This window comes from Musa acuminata, chromosome BXJ3-4 (assembly GCF_036884655.1).
Source record: "Musa acuminata AAA Group cultivar baxijiao chromosome BXJ3-4, Cavendish_Baxijiao_AAA, whole genome shotgun sequence".
Taxonomy (NCBI): domain Eukaryota; kingdom Viridiplantae; phylum Streptophyta; class Magnoliopsida; order Zingiberales; family Musaceae; genus Musa; species Musa acuminata.
In genome coordinates, this window is record NC_088352.1 from 32641367 (window position 1) to 32663105 (window position 21739).

The 21739-nt window shown below is 38.8% G+C and overlaps 1 protein-coding gene across 6 annotated transcripts in view; it reads right to left on the reverse strand.

The window, feature by feature from the left end:
* The window catches only part of LOC135636796 (fatty acid amide hydrolase-like), an 84733-nt gene that overhangs the window by 10590 nt on the left and 52404 nt on the right, over positions 1-21739 (reverse strand). For 4 of the 6 annotated variants that reach the window (XM_065148839.1, XM_065148840.1, XM_065148837.1 and 1 more), the window contains 3 exons: positions 19154-19222; positions 16856-16920; positions 4948-5009 (listed from right to left, as the gene is read on the reverse strand). In XM_065148839.1, coding sequence (XP_065004911.1) covers positions 4948-5009; positions 16856-16920; positions 19154-19222 — 196 coding nt within the window. The remainder of the gene's footprint in view (positions 1-4947; positions 5010-16855; positions 16921-19153; positions 19223-21739) is intronic. The other 2 variants (XR_010496053.1, XR_010496052.1) reach the window with 1 other exon arrangement.

Consider the following 21739-nt stretch of genomic DNA (forward strand, 5'->3'; position numbering starts at 1 on the left):
CGTCGCCACTCCCCCTTACTCTGCCCCCTTGGTGATCAAAACAGGGCAATCCTCTTGCTGCTGCGAACGCTAGTTGCCACCACCGTCGCCGCTGCTGCCCAGCCAGTGACGATGCCGCTCACTGCCCAACCTGCCACCATGGATTCCTATTTTCCACTGCAGCCTCAACCTCGGTAACGCCACCGCAGCCGCCCTCCAACAGCACACGCAGTAGGCTCTTGTACGGCCGCTTCAACCTCGGCAATGCACGCACTGATTCCTCTTCTCAACCTCGGTCGCTCTAATGCCACCTCCCTCTTGTTCTGCCTCCGCTACTGTAGTTGTTGGTTGCCATCACCGTAGCCTCAACTCGACTACTCGGCGATTGCTTCCTTGGGTCACAACAGTCGCAACCATCGCCTTTCAGCCTTGGCGCTCTCATCTCACGCAGTGATAGAAACACAGGGCAGCAACTCTTCCTCCGTCGCAGCCACCGTAGCAGCGAGCCCTTGCCGGTGCTGCCCCAGCCGCGCCACCATCGTTGCCTCCCAGCCCTCAGCAGTAGTGATCCCTCCACGCAGCGACCACAGCAAGCATCGTTGCCTCCCATGCAGCGAACGTAGCTACATCCCCACATCCTCACAGCAACCCTTAATTCCAATAGTGCTACCACCGATTGCATCACAACAATAGCACCGAGTAGGGCAGTGATTTATGCCCTAGTCTTGACACCAGAAACAAGAGTTGAGATTACAGATTTGCAGTCTTACAAAATGGCTACCGATAACTCAATGAAAGTACAAATAGAAGCATTGGAAATCAGAATTAAGAACCGACTGCAAGAAACACTTAATGATTTTAAAAAGAGCCTACTAGAGAGCCTCAGCAAATTTCAACAAAATGGGAGCTCAAGTTTTACGTTGCACAGATATGAAAATACAGAAAAAGGGCCTCAAAATTGTAGCACAAATTACTCACACATAAAGATGGAATTTCCGAGATGGAAAGATGGAGATCCGACCAATTAGATCTCTAAGGCAAAAATTTTGTTCGTTTTCACAGAACCCCAGAAGAATCCAAGGTAGAAGTGGCCTCAATCCAGCTCGAGGGAGATGCACTCCAGTGGTACGATTGGTATGAAACTTTCCACGGAGTTCCTTCATAGGAGCAGTTCAAAAGAGGGCTTCTTATTCGCTTTGGCTCATCCGAATATGAGAATATTGATTGCCAGCTCGCCAAAATTCGTCAGACTTCTACAGTGTTAGAATATCAGAGTAGGTTTGAAAGATTGTCAAATCAAGCTAGAGATTGGTCGGACCGACAACTTCTGGATACATTTATTGAAGGGCTTATTCTAGAGATCCGGTGTGAAGTTAAGGCTCATCAACCCCGCACTATGATAGCTGCGATCTCATTTGCAAATCTACATGAGAAAAAAATTAACAAGGAAAGATCAACAAGGGGTTTGTACTATGATGAAAAATGGAGTATGGAGCACCGATGTAAACAAGGGCAACTTCTGATGATTGAACCAATTGGAGAGGAGCCGAAAGCTAAGAATGTGAACTCCGATCATGAAGGTATAAATTCTAATGAAGACGTTGAACCTACCGTACATATAATGCATACATTAGCCGACTACTCTAACCCGCAAACTATAGAAGTTGGCGGAACTCTAGAGCATCAGCCTATTATAGTTTTGATTGATACTGGTAACACTAACAATTTTATGGACAATGAGACTATTGACCAATTGGCCCACCAAATTGAAGTAAAGATCGTTGATGGACAGATTTTCACTTGTGATAGCAAAGGTTCAAAGATAAAATTAATTATATAGGGCCAGAAGTTTCATGCAACGATTACTACACTGAAAGACCGACCTGTTGCTTACACTATAAAAAAGTGGATACCATACTTACTTGATCAACGGGTTGTGATGCGTTGCAAATAGTCTATGGCTAAAGTGCTGAAAGAGAAACTCCCCGAGATTGATGCTGCTCAACCTTGAGGACAAGGCTGATTTGAAGAGGAAGGAACTGTTAGGACCCTTTTTATTTTTTATTTTTATTTTTGAACAAGATGGGGCAACGAGGAGATCGAGCGGTGGTCGAAGGTCGCTGGCCGGGGAGAAGCAGCGACAATGGTCGAGCGGCCAGGGAAACAACGACAGCGGTGAAGAAAGAGTTGCCTTGAGATTGATGCTGCTCAGCCTTATCATTTGGCTAAAGTGCTGAAAGAGAATCTCCCCGAGATTGATGTTGCTCAGCCTTGAGGACAAGGCTGATTTGAAGAGGGAGGAACTGTTAGGACCCTTTTTCTGAGCTTTTGAATAATGTTTATTGAGTCTGTTTAGTCTAGTTGTTTATTGAGTCGGTTTGGTTCAATTAGAGTTAAGTAAAGGTTTATTTAATATTTATTTATTATTAGAGTTCAAGTCCTGATGGACTATGGGTGGAACTCTATAAATAGGGATGTAACTGCTTCTTTTTAGTTATTTATGAAAAATATTATTCTGTCTTTTGACAAACCCTAGGAGGCCGATCCCCTCGAAGCGATCAAGGAGGCCGATCCCCTCGAAGTGATCATTCCCTTTCTTTTCTTCTTTTTTACTATAAGACTTTAGGGTCTTATCATTTGGTATCAGAGCCACGATAAGACTTTAGTGCGACCCAAGGGGAGGCGAACGACGGTGGAGAGGCAGCGGTGGTGGCGCAGCTGGGAGCAGCATCACCAACGATCGCCGAGGAGGAGAGGTCGAGCGGCTACGCTGCGACGCAAGGGGAGGCGGGCGGCGGGCGGCGGTGGAGAAAGAGGCAGCGGTGGTGGCTCGTGTGGAAGGCGATGGGCGGCGGTGGCCTCTGGCCGAGAAGCGGGGCGATGGTGGGCGCTGGCCGGAGAGCAGCAGCGGCGGGTGGGCTGGCCGGAAGCAGGGGACGCAGGGGTGGCTGCGGCTTCTTCTTCCTCTCTTGTTTCTTTTTTTTTTTTTTTCTTTTTTAAACGAGATGGGGCAGCGAGGAGGTCGAGCGGTGGTCGAAGGTCGCTGGCCGGGGAGAAGCAACGACGGTGGTTGAGCGGCCGGGGAAACAACGACAGCGGTGAAGAAAGAGTTGCCTTGTAGTGGTGGTGGGGAAGAAGGGAAGCAAGGCTGCGGCGGGCTGTGCCAAGGATCGTTGCTCTGATACCAAATGATAAGACCCTAAAGTCTTATCGTGGCTCTGATACCAATTGATAAGACCCTAAAGTCTTATCGTCGCTCTGATACCAAATGATAAGACCCTAAAGTCTTATCGTAAAAAAGAAGAAAAGAAAGGGGATAATCACTTCGAGGGGATCGACCTCCTAGGGTTTGTCAAAAGACAGAATAATATTTTTCATAGATAACTGAAAAGAAGCAGTTACATCCCTATTTATAGAGTTCCACCCAGAGTCCATCAGGACTTGAACTCTAATAATAAATAAATATTAAATAAACCTCTCCTTGACTCTAACTGAACCAAACCAACTCAATAAACAACTGGACTAAACAGACTCGGCCTCCTTGATCGCTTCGAAGGGATCGACTTCCTAGGGTTTGTCAAAAGACAGAATAATATTTTTCATAGATAACTGAAAAGAAGCAGTTACATCCCTATTTATAGAGTTCCACCTAGAGTCCATCAGGACTTGAACTCTAATAATAAATAAATATTAAATAAACCTCTACTTGACTCTAACTGAACCAAACCGACTCAATAAACAACTGAACTAAATAGACTCGGCCTCCTTGATCGCTTCGAGGGGATCGGCCCTCCTTGATCACTTCGAGGGGATCGACCCTCCTAGGAGGCCGATCTCCTCGAAGCGATCATTATCATTCTCTTTTCTCCCCTTTCTTCCACGATTAGACCTTAGGGTCTTATTAATTGGTATCAGAGCAACGATAAGACTTTAGGGTCTTATCATTTGGTATCAGAGCCACGATAAGACTTTAGGGTCTTATCAGTTTTTAGTGATTTTTCAGCTATTTCTGGCTTTTTTCATGATAATCAAGATATCAACATATGGTACATCGGTACTAATCAGTATATACTAGTTGATATGTACAAGGGGGTCGATAACATCAACCTTCCTCCAAGAGGATTTGTAGTCTTTTCTGGAGTCTTTTAATTACTTTACTGTTGTAATTAAAACTCTGCATTGGATTTGAATAGGAGTAAAAGTCCGATTGAGCCAAATTGGACTTCGACTAGAACTCAGTTTGTGCTGCACCTGAGTGAGACTTAAACTGACTTTGATCTGATCCTTAAGCTTGGAATCGAGCTTGAGATTGGTTCAGTTTGATCAGGATCAAATTGTAGTCTGATTGAAACTCCGATTGGACCATATTGGAGTTCAATTTGAACTCGACTAGATCGTCCCTGTTCACTAGTCCCATGCACGACTGATACCATTGGCACAAGATAACAGTCCTTGATGGTGTCTGTCAGTTTTTAACAACCATCTTTTTGAATTAGTTGACTTTTTTTTCTTCAATTAGTTGACTCATAACACAGGTGCTTGCATTTCTGCTTTTATGCATTCCTTTTTGCTTCTACTTTCCAAATGGACATTGTTCACTATGTTATTTTAGAAGAATCCCGTACATTTCAATTGCTGTACTTGTCTACATGCTACTTCATGTAACTGTACATATTGCACTAGTAATCTGGGGCTCTCTCCCATGGAATTAGTAAATTAAAATCCAAGTAACACATGAATCTTCACCGATTAGTTCTTTCATTGATATTATGACAAGCTTTCATGAGTAGTGGATGGTGTCATTTTGACTTGACAAGTATACCATTTCATGCAATAAAAGTTTGAAAATATTTTCAGTCCATGTATACTATCTAAATAGAACTTCATTTGTTATTTCACTATATATAATAAAGGAACTGAAGCTACAGGGATTTTCTTGTTGTACAACAAAGAACATTATTTGCTTACAGGCACTGATATAGCCGGGAGCCCAAGAAGATTTCCTGCTAGTATGAACCGCATGAGATACCCTATAATCAATAAATGTAAAATAGAGTGAATCAGTAAATCGTGCATGTCAAATTCAATTAGATATTAAAAATAAATGAATTAGCAGAAAATGGAAATCAAAGTCAAACAAAAAGAATAAAAAGTAAAATTAGCTTAAGGTGGTACTCAAACTCAACTCAAATTTGTACTTGCATAATGCATTTGGTGTGGTGGAAAAGATGGATTTATTCTCAGCAATCTAGTTATGTTCATGATAAACTTTCTTCTCAGGACAATATGATCATAAACTACTCTAGACACATTCAGCGTTGATATAATTGTAAGAAAATATTATATGTCTAAAACAAGATACTGATTTTTCTTTTTCTTCTATCATTCTCTCTCTCTCTCTCTCTCTCTCTCTCTCTCTCTCTCTCTCATTGTCTCTCTCTTTTCCTTATTTTTGGACCAAGTAGAGGGAGGAGGGTTCGCAGAATGTTAGAACTTTCACCCAAAAGAATGCCAGTAGTAAAAAGCTTCTTCACTTGAAATCATGATACTTGAACATACGAGTTTCATGCAGCAAAGATTTATAGTTAGACATCCAATTTGAATAAATTGAAATGACCAGAATATCTTCTGAATCTTTGTAACAATTACAGTATCAATGATAAGGTTTACCAAAATTAATGCTTTTCTTTTCAGGCTCACCTTAACAATATCCAAATAAACAATAGATGAACAAGATGTTAGCAATAAGTGGATGCAAATTCGACCTGTCAAAGAATCATCTGAGCTTTCTGGACAATTTCTGTTATAGAAAATAGAATGTGATCTCAACACTTATTGCCAGTTTTCAGTAAACCTTAATACACCTATACTAAATGGCATATATTTGTGATAATTAGTGTTGATCAGTTAGAATTTAATCCAGGCAAAAATAAAAAAAGTGGAGTGTAAAACATATGAGAAAGGATGGAGAAAGGGCTAAAGATCTCATGTCATCACAACCGAATGCCAATGTCCTTTTCTAAAAAATGTTATGCTCGATCTAGTTGACTTGTTGCCTATCTAGATCATCATACAGAACATGCAAAATTCATTTGTTTTGTGAAGTGGATGCAGTCATTCTAAGAAGCCAGCAAATGAACCCTTGAACTTGCATTACTTGCAAAGTTTGGAAAGGTTTAATATTCAGTTTGAGGCTATTTCAAGTGCTTGTTAAGCACAGAAATGGATCTAAGTTTGGAAAAATTATTTAAATCAATGATTCCTTTTTCTGACGTTTGATTCTTTATTTTAAGAAATGGGCTTTTCACTAGCTTTTAGGAAGATTCATGGAATGATTTCCCACCGCACCCCCCCCCCCCCCCCCCTGGTAGTTCCTGTTTATTTTAAGCCTGTGCAAAGCCTAATGTCATTGTCATGGTTCTCTGACCACCTAGACTGGTATGTACCAATCTGCTGGAGAACTGGTGTATGTTTGTGGAATGATTGATTAGAGGGGCATAATAGTCATTTTTCTATGTTTTGTTATCAACAAACAAATAATTTGTTGTTATGGCAACAACAATGTGGAAGCAAGTGAAACCGACACCATGTGCATGGTGTCGTTACTTATTCGGGATTCCTTGCTCTTCTTCTCTCTATTGACGGTGGAGGGGAGATTGAGGAGTCTTTGGAGGGTTTCACCGGAAGATGGAGGGACATCGCTGGAATGATCAAGGTAGGGGTCCCATCTGCCCAATCGTCTAATCTAGTTATCACCTCTTAGAGATTAATCTCGTGTATGTTTCCACTTGAATTGAATTCCTTAACCTCTATCAACTAATATGATGCATGTGAAGTAGAAATCATGTGGAAATATTCCAATTTAGAGTTTATTTGATCTTTTATTTTCATTCCATGAAAATATTTGTTGTTAAATAGCAATAAATACTTGAATTTGAATCCATTGGCATGCCAGTGATCCACAGCATCTGCCATGCCAGTACTGTTCACTATCACATCAGCACTGACAGCTGCTACATCACCACCAGGCTGTGTCAAGTCAGTAGTGACTGCTGACACAACAGGCATTGCAGTGTACTCTAATTTGCCCCTATCACCACTGCCACATCAGTGCTGATTACTGTCATGTCAGCGCTGACCACTGCCACACTATCACCAAGCTGTGTCAAGTGATCAGGGACAATCTCAATGGCACTCAACCGAATTGCCTAAACCTCTATTGAAGGGCCACTTGAAGACTTGAAGCCTTATTTGGCCAAGCAAAAGCTCATATCAGAGCAACCCACTTACCCTAATTCAAGCCGTACTAGGACTAGGATTAGACAGCCCTCACACAAACAGGGGCAGCGACAAGGAGAGGATGGCGTCAACTCCCAATAGGAGTATGACTCTCATTAGCCAGCCCTAAAACACGTCCTAGAGGAATTAGGACTCTCCAAGGCCTAAGGCATTAGGACTCTACGAGTCCTAACTACATTAGGACTCACCTAGTCCTAACCTAGATGAGACTCCACCCCTTCCTCAGTAATAAAAGGAGGAGAGCCCCATCTAAAGTATCCTAAAGCAACCCAAGTCGTGCCCCCTCTCAAGAAGCGAACCAGCCTTAAGCTGAGAAAAAAAAAAGGAGAAAAGAGAAAAAGGAGATAAAAACAGTAACAGCACCCTTCTTCTATCTAGCCTTCCAGCCGACCTAGGAAAACTTCTAGTCAGAGTAGCAGTAGAAGAAGAGAAGAGGAAAAAAGCAGTCAAGATCAGCACACAAAGAGACTTCTTTCAGCTTGCTGCAGAATTCTGCAGCAGACAACTGTCGCAAATCTAGCAGCCAAAACCATGCATCAAAGCTTCGTCCAACTATTGTGAGGAGCCTCCCAAAGCCAACTACCTGATGTTCAAACCTATGTTCTTACGCATCTATAAGTCTTCTACCATGCTTTTATTCAGTTGTTTATGTCTTGTAGTTAACACTTAAACTTTACAAGTAATAAAGATTGTTTTCTTTCGGTTTTACTCTTCCTATAATAGTCCTGTCCTCCGATAAAACTTCTATCCAATGATAATGTTTATTGACGGATCGTCAAACCCAAACCCCATTCGCATCATCAAGTCAGTGGTGACTGCTGACAAAGCAGACTATTACAATATACACTAATGTCATATCACTACTGAGGTGCAAGTGACCGTTGACAAGTGTCCTGTCAGCATTGACCATGGCCACATCAGCACTGTAAGAACTTTGATAAATGCTGACACAGCAGGGTGCACTACAGCCACATGGGACTTGCCATGTCATCGCTAAGTGTTGCCACATTAGCAATAACCACTGCCACATCAGCATGATTAATGACACAGCAGACTGCCATGCAGTCTGCAAAGGTGCACCAACCTTGAATGGTCCAGCCCAATCACCTGGCCAAATCAGTGCAATATGGCTGGACTAACTTAAACCTAGCTGACTCACTCTTGACTTAAATCCATCCTTTATTGGTTGAATCAATATCCAGATTGAACCCAATCTTTACAGGTGGTTGAACCTGATCACATGCTGATTGAACCCAAGTCATATTCCCATATTGAACTCAATCCTTACATGCGGTCAAGCCCGACCACGTTCTAATTGAGCCCAAGCTATGCTTCCAATCCAGATTGGAGAGGCCCAATTCTACATAAGCCCAAGTAATGGACTGGCTATGCAAGCCCAACCCATAGGTTGGCTTTGTGGACCATCAGAGCTAGCCCCAGGTCATGAATTGTAACAAATTAGAATATAGATAATTAATAAATATGTAAAAACTTTAGAACAATGCAGAAAATCATAAGAAATACAGAAAATACCACAGAGAATGTTAAATGATCAAAAATAAAATTATTAGGTTACTTTGACTTCCATAGTAACCTAGAACTAATGATTTAGACCTAATATAATCAAGTATATGAACTATACAAGGTAAAGTAAATAAATCAAAATTCATAATGCATAATAAAACCAATCATGCAATTGATCTGTCTACTTTGCAAATTTCAACCATTATCATATTCTATCAATCCCTTTTGACTTCGATTTACCTCAATGTTGACACCTCCCACCTTGTATGTTATATGTATATGTAAATGTATGTGGATGCAAGATTTGATGTGATATGGTCATGTTGATTGATGCATGATATTGAGTAACGGGACACTTTTTTTTATTGTGACAGTAGACCAGTACTAGTAGGTCGATTATCTAGATGACTTCGGTACTTAAAGGATTAACAGACCATCAGACGTGGCAATTGTTTGGTCTCCTGCCAAGGACAGGGGAGATGTGTCGTCATTGTGACAGGTGAGGCACTACTCTATTAGCTATCGGGAGTACAATATGATTCCTCTTTATCAGCTGTTATGAAAGTTGAGTTATCTTGAGAGATTCAAGCATCCCATTTGCTAATGATGATGTGTATATGATGATGTATTTGTATATATACTATCCTTGTGTGGATTGTACATTGCATTCTTTCATGCATTAATCATCATTTGCGAAATCCTTTTATCAACTTATCTGTAGCATTTGCTTATTCGGGATTCCTCTGCTTAGCATTATTGCTTAATGTTATTGTTGTAAAATTTTTCGGAGACCCAGAACAACAAGAGCAGCGCATGCCATTTCAGTATGAGTATTATTGAACAATCGACTTGTTCTTCTTCTTGTTAGTTTCCAAACTATGATTAAATAATATTGAACTCCTTATGTAATAAGTTGGACCGTTATTGTTATAATGAGTTTCAGAATTGTGGAATGTAAAGATTATCATGTGTTGTTTTCAACCGTTGGTATTTGTGTTTGGTATGTCCTTAGGGTGGGATAGTTGGAGAATTAGTATATGTATGTGGAACGACCTAAATCGGGCATCCTGCTCGCAGGATTGATTAGTTCCTCCTTGTCCCACTGCTCTCCTGTTAGGACTCTAGCTCGGAGAGTCCTAATTGAGGGGCATTCATGTAAAACCTACCTAAGCCGACCCCTATTACAGAAGTGAAGAGGTCGGCTAGGGTTTGAAGGTTATTTCTTAGAGAAGAATTATGAGTCGTAAAAGAATAGGAGTCTTGAGTAAGAATCCTATTATGAGTTGTTTAGAAGTAGGAGTCTTGAGTAGGAGTCCTATTAGGAGTTAGGGTTTAGAAACCCTATAAATAGTCATGTATTCATCCTCTTTTTATAAGCAATAGATGAATCTTTTCTACAGCCTTTGAGCAGCAATTTGGAGGAAGGAACCCCTATAGAGTTCCAAGGAGGCCGATCCCCTAAAGAGATCAACCCCAATCTTAGAATCTGCAAGGGTTCTAACACCTGGTATCAGAGCAACGTTCTTGGCATCTCGCTGCCCTTCCACAGCCATCCATCAACCCTTCACAATCGCCTAAAGCAATTCCCACAATTGCTTAAAAGATCGTCGCCAAATTCCGTCGTCATCTCCACCACCGCAAATCATCCTTTGATCTCCCCGTGAATTGCAACAGGTTCTGGTTTCCTACCTTACTGCTGCTGCAATTTAGTTATCCTTATTCGAAAATTCAAAAAAATATTATTCCAAAATTGCTGCATAAACTTTTCGTCGCAAAGTTTTCATCTCTACGACGAAAGATACATTGCAAAATTCTAACCGCATAGAACACTCTATTTGATCTTGCTACTGCGTTTTTTCTATCAAAATCTCTACGAAATTTTTATGGCAGCTTTGACACTTCCTAACAATAGATTTCCCTTTGGTTTTGTCAAAAAATTCTCAATATAAACAATTTATCTTTTACGTCTAAACTGCTATACTTGAAAATCTGTACTGTAAAATTCCAACCGTATAGCACAATTTATTTGATCTTGCTGCTACGTTTTTTCTGTCTAAATCTCTACGAAATTTTTATGATAGCTTTGACACTTCCTATCAGTCCCTTTCGTTTCGTCGAAAAATATTTAATATAAACCACTGATCTTTTACGTCCAATCTGCTATACTTGAAAATCTGTAGAAAATTTCAGCCACATATTGTTGCCTTAACTTTATTTGCAATCCTTTTTGAACGAATTTCTTATACACTTCATATATCATCTTGGCTTCCATCTAATATTGATCTATCGAGGAATTCATCTCTAAAAACGATTTTGTGTTGCTGCAAATTTTCGTCCCAAACCGCTGTAATTTTTCAACGAGAATTCTGCTATTACAACTTGCACCAATTTCATTACTGTAATACTGCCAAAATTTTCTTGATTAAATTGGACATCCTTGCTGTCATGTAAACTGAGATTTTGCTATCAATTCCCTCCTCAAATCTCTCAAGTTTTTGGTGGAAATTTCATCGAGAAACCGTTGTTTCTTCGACGACAATTCTGCTCTTACAAGACAGCACATATTTGCAGCAACTTCCACTGATTTCTATCAAACCTTTGCTACCATCTACCACAGATCCAAAACTTTCATTCACAGCCCTAAAACTCTACCAAACTACACCCTCAAACAGAACCCAAAACAAGCCTAAACCGCAGCCTACATCCACCAATCCACCAACCCTTTCGACCATCACTTCTCTCAACCTATACATGCATTTAACCCGACAACAAAAGAGAGATTTTAACATCACAGATTTGGAGGCATATACTATGGCATCTGAGGAGGTAATCAATGCTAAATTTGAAGCCTTCGAGGCCCGAATGGAGGATAAGATTCGAACTCTCTTTACCGAACTCAGTTTGGGCCAATCACCAAGCTCGAAGAAATCACATCAAGGAGAGAGATCAAACCAATCGCACCAAGCCTGAAGAGATGACTTCCAAGAGAGGGGAGGCTCTATGACCGACCCCAACTATCCACACATGAGGGTGGACTTCCCTAGATGGGAAGAAGGAAACCCGATTGGTTAGATCTCGCGCACGGAGCAATACTTTTGGTACCACAAAACCGTGGACGCATCTATGGTGAAAATTACAGCTATACATCTTGAAGGGGATGCCACATAGTGGTTTGACTAGTTTGAACACACTCATGGAGTCCTCTCATAGCGACAATTTAAAGAAGGACTGCTGATCCGCTTCGGACCAATCGATTACAAAAACATTGACGGACAACTAGAAAAGATCCGACAAACCTCCACCATTCAAGAGTACCAAACCAGGTTTGAAAGGTTATCTAATCAAACTAGTGATTGGTCTAAAAAATAACTATTGGGGACCTTCATTGAGGGCTTGAAGCTAGAGATCCGAGGAGAAGTTAAAGCACGACAACCGTACACGCTTATGGCAGCCATCTCTTTCGCACGATTTCAAGAGCGATTGAACCATGAAGCCCGGAGGACAAGGGTTACTCCCCGACCAGTAATATCGAAGCCCTCAGCCCCCCTACTATCGATCGAGTCCCTACACCAAAAATTTTAACAAGAGAAGAACTTCGGAGCAATCTGCGAAGGGGTTATGTTGGCATTGCGACAAGCCGTGGAGCTATGAGCATCGCTGCAGTAAAGGGAGACTTCTTATGATTGAACCAATAGAAGAAGAGATCATTGAACATCCAGAAGAGAGCCTTAAACATGAAGAAGATGCAGAAGAAGAGCCACAACCGACCGAAGTTACGGTACATGCACTAGTCGGCTACTCAAAACCCGCAAACGATGAAAGTTGGAGGCCTTCTCAAACAACAACCGATCACTGTTCTCATCGACACGGACAACACTAATAACTTCCTAAACAATAAGGTTGATGTCTAGATGGCCTTACCTATCGAGAATTGCAGCAGGTTTGACGTTAAGGTCGTCGACGAATGGATTTTGAAGTATGATCGTAGGCGCCCGTGGGTGAAATTGTTGCTGTAGGACCAAGAGATAATTGCGTATTTCTTCCTCCTCCCTCTTGATGATCATGAGGCCATGCTCAGAATTAAATGGTTGACGACATTAAGTGATGTTTCTTAGAATTTTATGAAACTAATTATGAAATTTTACAGTAAGGAGAAACAAGTGATACTGTACGGGAAACGTGGGGTCGACGTAACAACGATTTGCACACAACAAATGGAGAAGGTATTGCATAAAGCATGCAGCGGCTTTTTGATATAACTTAAGCAGCAAACTAAGGGAGAGACAACATAATTTGAAGATCTAAATCTACTTCCTTTGCTTGCTGAATTTTTAGATATATTTGACGAACCACGCAACCTACCTCTTACCAATCGGCATGATCATTGTATAACGATTCTTCCAGGCAAACCTCCAGCAAATACTTAGCCATATCAGTATCCAAATCACCAGAAGGATGAAATAGTAAGGATTGTAAAAGATATGCTTGAAATAGGAGTTATTCGGCCAAGTTGCAGCCCCTACTCTTCATCGGTGCTCCTCGTACGAAAGGACGGAACATGACGATTGTGTGTTGATTACCGAGCTTTCAACGACATAACCGTCAAGGAAAAATACCCTATTCCAATAGTAGATGAATTGCTAGATGAAAGGGAGCACAAATCTTCACAAAGCTGGACCTTTCATCCGGGTATCATCAAATACAAGTGTGCGAAGAAGACATACCGAAAACCACCTTTTGAACACACAACGACCACTACGAATTTTTGCTTTCTTCAACAGAAGATGGAAAATCTTGGGCATATCATATCAGAGGAAGGTGTGGCAGTGGACCCCTCCAAAATTGGAGCAATGCAGAACTGACCGACCTCGAGGAACATAAAATTGCTACGTGGCTTTCTCGGTTTAACAGGCTACTACTACAAGTTCATAAAAAACGATGAAAAGATCAGTGCACCACTTACTTCCTTGCTGAAAAAAGATGTTTTCCAATGGTTAGACAAAGCCACCACCGCCTTCGACAAACTTAAAACTGCAATGACGACAACGCCCGTACTAGCGCTACTCGACTTCGGCAAGACTTTCATTATTGAAGTCGATGCCTCTAGAGTCAGAATAGGTATTGTACTAATGCAAGATGGCCGCCCCCTCGCTTATACCAGTAAGGCATTATCTTCTTCCCATCTCAAAATAACTATTTATGATAAGGAGATGCTCGCGATTGTGTATGTGATGGCCAAATGGAGATCGTACTTGATCGAACGATGCTTTCAAATCAAGACCGACAATAAAAGCCTAAAATATTTCTTGGAGCAGAAGATATCTTCCCCCGAGCAGCAAAATGGGTAACAAAGCTTCTTAGATATGATTATGAAATAATTTACAAAAAGGGGAAAGAGAATGTTATTGCAGATGCACTTTCATGGCTACCCAAGCAAGCTGAATTTTCAATCATTTCACTTTTGACTAGCAACATCCCTGAAGATATTAAGAGGGAATGATAGAAAGATCCGGAGACTCATTATAGTTGGGACTCAAAAGAATTGCATTATAAGAGACGCATTGTGCTTGGGCCAAATTCTACTTGCATCTTCACGAGCAGATTTTGGACAGAGTTATTTCAGATGCAGAGCACTAAATTGAAAAGGAGTACGGCGTATCACCCACAAACCGACGGCCAGATGGAAGTGGTGAATAGGTGCTTGGAGACAGCCCAAAGCCACCCACCAAATATGACTACCCAAGGAGAACTATATACGTAGTCGAGTGTCATTATTGATTGACAGATCATGACTCGACAACGATGACCCACTACTGAAGTGCTAATATAGTGGGCGAACTTACCAGCAGAAGGTGCCACTTGGGAGAACTATGACGACTTGAAGATCAAATTCTCAGAATTCATGGATTGTCAGCCTCGAGGACAAGACTGATTTAAAGAGGACGGGTCTGTTAGGACTTTAGCTAGAAGAGTCCTAATTGAGAGGGACATTCATATAAAACCTACCTAAGCCGACCCTTATTAAAGAGGTGAAAAAGCCGACTAGGGTTTGAAAGTTATTTCTTAGAGAAAAATTAGGAGTTGTAAAGGAATATGAGTATTGAGTAGGAGTCCTATTAAGAGTTGGTTAGAAGTAGGAGTCTTGAGAAGGAGTCATATTAGGAGTAAGGGTTTAGAAACCCTATAAATAGTCATGTATTCATCATCTTTTGATAAGCAATAGATGAATCTTTTCTGCAGCCTTTGAGCAACAATTTGGAGGAAGGAACCCCTATAGAGTTCTAAGGAAGCCGATCCCCTAAAGAGATCAACCCCAAGCTTAGAATATGCAAGGGTTCTAACATCTCCCCCTTTAATGCTTTTTTGAGTTATTATCAATGCTTGAAAGAGGGATGACTAGTCTCCAAAAGAAGCTCAGTTGAGCTTCTTAAGCTTCAAAGGCTCCAAGTGTAACTTCTACTTATATTCTGAAGCCTCTTCTCCTTCTCTTCCCTACTCTCAATAGTTATCTTCTCAAATATGCTCTCATCCATTGAAATATCTTAAATTTGTCAAAAGAGAACCTTCCATTTGAAGTTCCAAAGTATATCTCTTCAAAATTAGGTAACTATAAAGCTTAATTTTTGTTTATAATATTATAAGGTCCACATTGCTTCTTAATGGTACTAATAACTTTCGTAATTTGTACATATATATATTTTTTATCAAGCCTTAGAAAAAGGTATATGATATACTTTCTTCCTTATCCTTTTCTAGGAAAATACAATATTTTGTGGATTTGAGTTCTCCAGTGATGCAATGAGTCTAATGCCACCAATTCATAAAGATTCATAATTTGAATTATGTAGTTTTTTGGCTTTTAGATTATATATGCATTGCTCAAGTTTCTCACACCTAGCATCACACCTTGCAAGCCAATGGAAACACAAGTACCATTACAATTATTATTATTATCTAGCGATATATGTTGTGATATTTATGTTTTATAAATATAATATATATAATATACTCATGTTATAGGTTATTTGAAGTTGAAGTATGTAGAAAATTCTCCAAAATCCTCTTCAAAGTATATATGAGTATCGATGCCTCCTTTTAAGTTTATTTTTGCAGCGAAAAGAAGCAGTCCTCTAGAAGAATGGGCAAAAAGGTGCTAGAAGACTTGTGTATAAGGTTAATTTATGGCAATGAGCATGCATACATTGATTAGAACCAGGGTCTGTCGTACCGAGCCGTACCGCCTGGTATGGGCGGTACGTACCAGTCTGACAGGTTTTCGGTACGCGGACCGACGATTACCGGTCCGAGTACTGCAGTACTGTAGCAGTACTGTGTACTGTAGCGATGCTACAGTACTCGATACACCTAGGTACACCTGAGTGTACCGCTCGATATACCGTACCGTACTGATACCGAGCCCAGATCGAAATACCGGTATGGTACGGTATTGCGAACCTTGATTAGAACATATTTCACATTGCATTAGATCCTAAATGGTTCTCAAAGTTTAAATAAGTTTGATCAAGTGATTTTGAGGTTAACCATTATGTGTTGTGTCCGATAGCAAATTGATTTTTTTATGCATGGATGAAGTATTATAGTCTATTTGCTCAGCTATATTCTATTGTGTATCAGCTTACAAAATACATCAAATAAGAAAAGAAAGGGGACCTGCATTTGTTAAATCAAACTTACCAAGTCTAGAACATACTTTCCTAGTACTCAATTATTTTGTCTATTCTGTCACCCAGACTATACTCAACAGTTATGCTTACAATTAATAAGATTAGGGTACCACATCGTTCCTTGTGCTTGCAAAAGGACTTTTAGAGAAACATATGTGAATTTCTCTTCTAAAGTAAAATAATTACAGAAACCTTTGATTTTAAGCATGCTCACATTAGATAATCAAGATCTAGACAAAATTTATAAATATATGCAACAATTATTGCGAAAAAGGGCTAAGTTTTAATGGACTTGATTCATGAAATATTCAGCATACCTAGTAATAGTAGCAACAGGAACATTTATAGGCTTATAGCATCCAACTTACCTGAAGTCTCATAATTTGACTCCCCATACTGAAGAGAACTTAATGGAATTTTTGGTGCAGTTATGCTATAAAGATAAATTTTGAACGAAATTACTTGTAAGACATGGAAAGATAGTCTTTAAAGTGAATTTTCATTTAAATAGAATTGTTTATCATGCAACAGTATAACATTAAAATCTTCATGTTTATCACACATTTTGCTCAGAGCTCATTCACAAAATGCCACCACAATTATATTACAATTTATATCTGCTAATACATGATGAAACCCTATATGGTAAAAAGGTCAAAACCTATATTAGATATGTTTCTAGAATAAAAATTAGGAATCTTGATATTAGATCTACAAAATATAAATACAACTCATAAAAGATAATTATTGAATAACAAATAATTAATTGCTCCAATCCTATTAACTTAGCCCAAACCTTTTTTTCCTTTGCAATTCAAAAAATAAAATGTCAATAATAATCATGATCACTTAAAATTATCATGATATAACCAATTTACCGTGTAAATAATAATTAAAAGTTTATCATTCGAAATCTAAATATTGTCTGAACTAAATAATGGTGAACAAGCAACTAAGTAGTGCACGTTCACAAACAAAGCACACAGAGGCAATCAATGTGTGTTGAAGAAATAATGGAGTATGAGTAGGCACTCAAGGAGAGAAAGCAGGCCAACCTGGGAATGTAAGCAGCCATGGTGATGTGTAACATTCAAGAACACCATTGTATTTAAATTAGAAGTGAAAGGAGCAATGAGAGTTGAGAAAGCTATAAAGGGTCATTGGATATAAGATGAGAAGGAAAAGCAATAACCAGAGAGACAGGAATTTAGAGAGAGGAAGTACTCAGCCAGCTGCATCGAGGAGATTGAAATTATTAACAGTTCCACAAAGCTATCCTAGTATTCGAGGAAGAAAGATCCAAAGTGATCTTAACTCTGAGACAGCTGAGTCAACAATAGAACAAGACCGATAAATCAAAGCACTACATGGAGATTTTAAGAAAGAAGGGGGAATGCATGCTTTAGAGCCAGCTAAACATTATTTCGCTGCTATTATCACTTCGTTACGAGCTTCCTCTAAGTTTGAAATTTCATGTAACTTAAAGAACTTTAGAATGAGAACAAGAAGTTGTCCTGGTCATGGTCTATCAGACCTTAAAATTAAATGCTTTAGATGACTAGAAAGGATAATTAAGTCATTTTAGTTCAGAAACACATGCACAATATACATGGAAAGGACCAGGACACAACATATTACTATAAAATGACCCAATAATCCGAGCACTTCACAAACTAAGAACTCAACAGAAGGTACCAAACAATTGGTTGCAGGTAGTTGACTCTTATGTGGTGATTTCTAGTGGAATGCAGACAGATTATGTGTTCTCAGCTAATTATGAAATTATTATCAAGCTTCATGAGAGTAAAATAATAATGAGTCTGCAATTAAGGACATTGTTGGAATCCATGTTCAGATATGAAGTGCCAGTGCACAAATGATGGGTCCTTGTCATCATTCTAGGAATGGAAGTTGTTCTGGACATTGCAAAGTTCATTCGACTGTGCCATGATTTCCAGTAAATCCTGGTTGCTTTCTACTAAAAATTTGAAGATCTCCTATGACACTACTATGTATCATGGTCTTTCCCTTTGTTGCAATAGATGGTTGTGGCTAGTCAATGTCGTTGCTTTAAAATCTTTAATGGAACAAATGACTAACATGTAGTTTGGTGATTCATCAAGTTTTTGAACATTTCTGTTTTATATAAAAACAGTGATCGGTTTTCAAGTGTTAACCACATTTGGACAAGTTCCAACCACATATTCTCCCTCTCACTCGGTCAAAAGATGGCTTCCATTGAGAGGATCTTCAATCTCTTGGAACAACTTTGCTTTGTCATTGTAGAGGTTTCCGAGAAGTAGCCGGCAACTTAGTTGAAGCAGGAAGGGCCAACAGAATCAAGATGACGATGAGGAAGGACAAATGTTGTTGCGTCAAATTTACCAAACGACCAAATCATCCAAACAAATCAACAAAATCACTAATATGATGATCGTGTCGTGCATTTCTCGAACTAGTACTTTTACTTGAACATGTGTCCCAGGTTAACATAATTAGAATCTGATTATATTAATTGATTATGGTTTATGACTTATGCTCCGTAGCATGGGCCAGGATATAGACATGGCCAAGTGGACAGCACCAAAGGAAGATGCTAAGAAATTGCAACCCATAAAAGGTAGACGATGATTAATGGAATATGAACACAAACTGAAAATGCTTACCCAGTTGTAGGGGTTACTATGATGTCAACCTTCTTGAAAGCTTCCATATAATAATACATTATCCTTCTCCTGCATCAGGCAACTATGTATATTAATGAATAATAACTTAACAAACCAACCATTATATACCAAAACCTATATTCTTATCCAGTGAAGCTATTAAGTTTTGCTAATGTTATGAAAGTCAATATAGTTAAATAATTAATTATTTAGTTTCATATTGTGTATCAGAAATCATAAACCATAATTTGGTGTTACATAGTGATGCATAATTTGTAGGGTTGATGTGAGACATGTAAATGAGCATTTATAGTTATTATATATATAATTTTAATTTTAAGTAAGGTTCTTGATAGTTCACTTACCATATGCTTATACCCATTGTGGATTCCAAGGGGGGTAAACCTTCGGACCAACAAAGGAATAGTGTTCAAGTCTACCAAGGTAGAGGCAATGGGATAGTATATGGTGTACTCAGTAGTAGCCTTAAGAGAATTAAAATTAATATTTCTACAAAAATGGATTAGTTTTCATAAATATTATATGAATAACGGTGATGTAATATCAACCTGTGAGAAATGTATTGAACCCATAACTCGACATGTTGTCCTGGAGCGCTTCAGTCAAGGTGTTCAACACATGTCCATGATGCTTTTCGGTTATTGTTGTTTTCCATTGTTTATAGGTGATTTCGAGTGGTTTCTTGTAGGCAGATTGTACAGCGCAGAAAGTACTACTATCAGCCTCATTTTTCTTTATCGAAAGTCCTTTCATTTTCTATTTCTGCTATAAAACGTTTCTAGTTGTGTGGCAACATACAAAGGGGAAAATGGTCCAAAACTCGAAAACAGTTCTATTCTTGTATTCCAAGGGTTGATTTCTGGTTGACAGTCTTACAACGTAAAACATCAATTGTTGGTGGCACCAAACCAGATAGGACCTTGATTATATGTATGAGGAGTGATACATTTTTAATGTGCTCACTTTTTGATTTTATGGAAGTGTTAGGTGAACATTGGGGTTGCACCTACCTTCGGAATGCCTTTTGTATATGACCATTCAGCTTGTTTTCAAGAGTCTTTTGTTCCTAATAAAAATTGGTTGCTTTGCATTGCTTGTGATCTCAATTATCTTTCATTTTCACGTGTGACAGTGGCATATTTCTCATGCATTTGCCTAAGTTAAATATGTGTTCCTTTTTAGGTGGCTTTACTCTATGTCATGCAATACAGAGATGATATGTCATGTGTTATTGAAGTAAATGGACTGGTAATTGGCATAATTCATGATTGATATGATAGATTTCTATTGCACCAATATATGAGCAACATGTGGTATTTATGAATCATTTGTTTTGAGCATATCTCCACTATATTAATCTGATAATCTTTTTCCATGATACTCTACTCTTGCATGATATAGACTATTTTATTTATTAAAATGTATTCGGCATATTGTTACGTACTTCCTTCGGACTCTATTTGTGCTAAAAAAAGAAAATCTACATATTTGTTTAAAGGTAGTGTGGTATCGAGAGTGAAAGCTAAGAGATTATCAATGTGAAGGTAGGTTTGATAACTAATCATTGTTGTAAGAGATATATTATTTTTTTAGAAAATTGTATTAAAAAATAGTTACACAACTCTATGAAAAGGACTTTAGTTCATGCACAGTTTAATCTTCCCGAAATCCGAGTTGGAGGACCAATTATAATTCATCCACAATCTAAACCCAGGATCTAAGATATAATGTTTGAGGACAATAAAAACATTAAAGTCTCATTTACATCTATAAAACCTATGAGGTACATAGCACGGGATATTTAGATAATAAATTGAACTTCAATTTACTTAAGAAAGATATTATTTGAAAGAAATATAAGTCTACTTTCAGATGAAGTAAATTTTGTACAAATTAGAGTTATCTATAGAGAGTTACAAACAGTTTAGTCTGGAGAGATCAGAAAATATTAACTTTGTTTTGTAGAATCCAAATAATCAAAAGAAACAAACATTTGGGCAGGCATTTGCATTCCAAATCATTCAAGTAAGATACTGAAAGAAAGATATAAGAGTCTAGTTTCCAAAGAATTAAGATTTACCCAAATCAAAATTCTATATGTTATAGTTAAAACAAGACATATAGGTCAAGATTCTCAAAAATTTCAGATTAATAAATTTATAGCTCAAATAAGATTGATGCCATTAGAAAGGATAAAACTCCATAAATTGCTCATAAACAAGAAGAAATCAAGGATAGAAATATATGTAGGGTAGGTTAGAACACTTGCCTAAGAGTGATGAATTGATCCGAAACCTCAAGCCAAAGCAACACCTCTTCTCCTCTCAATGATCCAAGGATAAATTCACTATCTCATCCTAAAATCCTAGAATTACTATTGACTTATGACTCATTTGCATTCCATTCTTATTGAAATAGCATTAGATTAGTATAAAAACCACTTAAAATTAATTTTCAAATATTTTTTGGCTATTTTTTCGAAAATCGATATGTACCGACATATCAACATATGGAACGAACCGGTCCAAGCCAGGATTGACATTATTGGTCCACATGAGACAACCC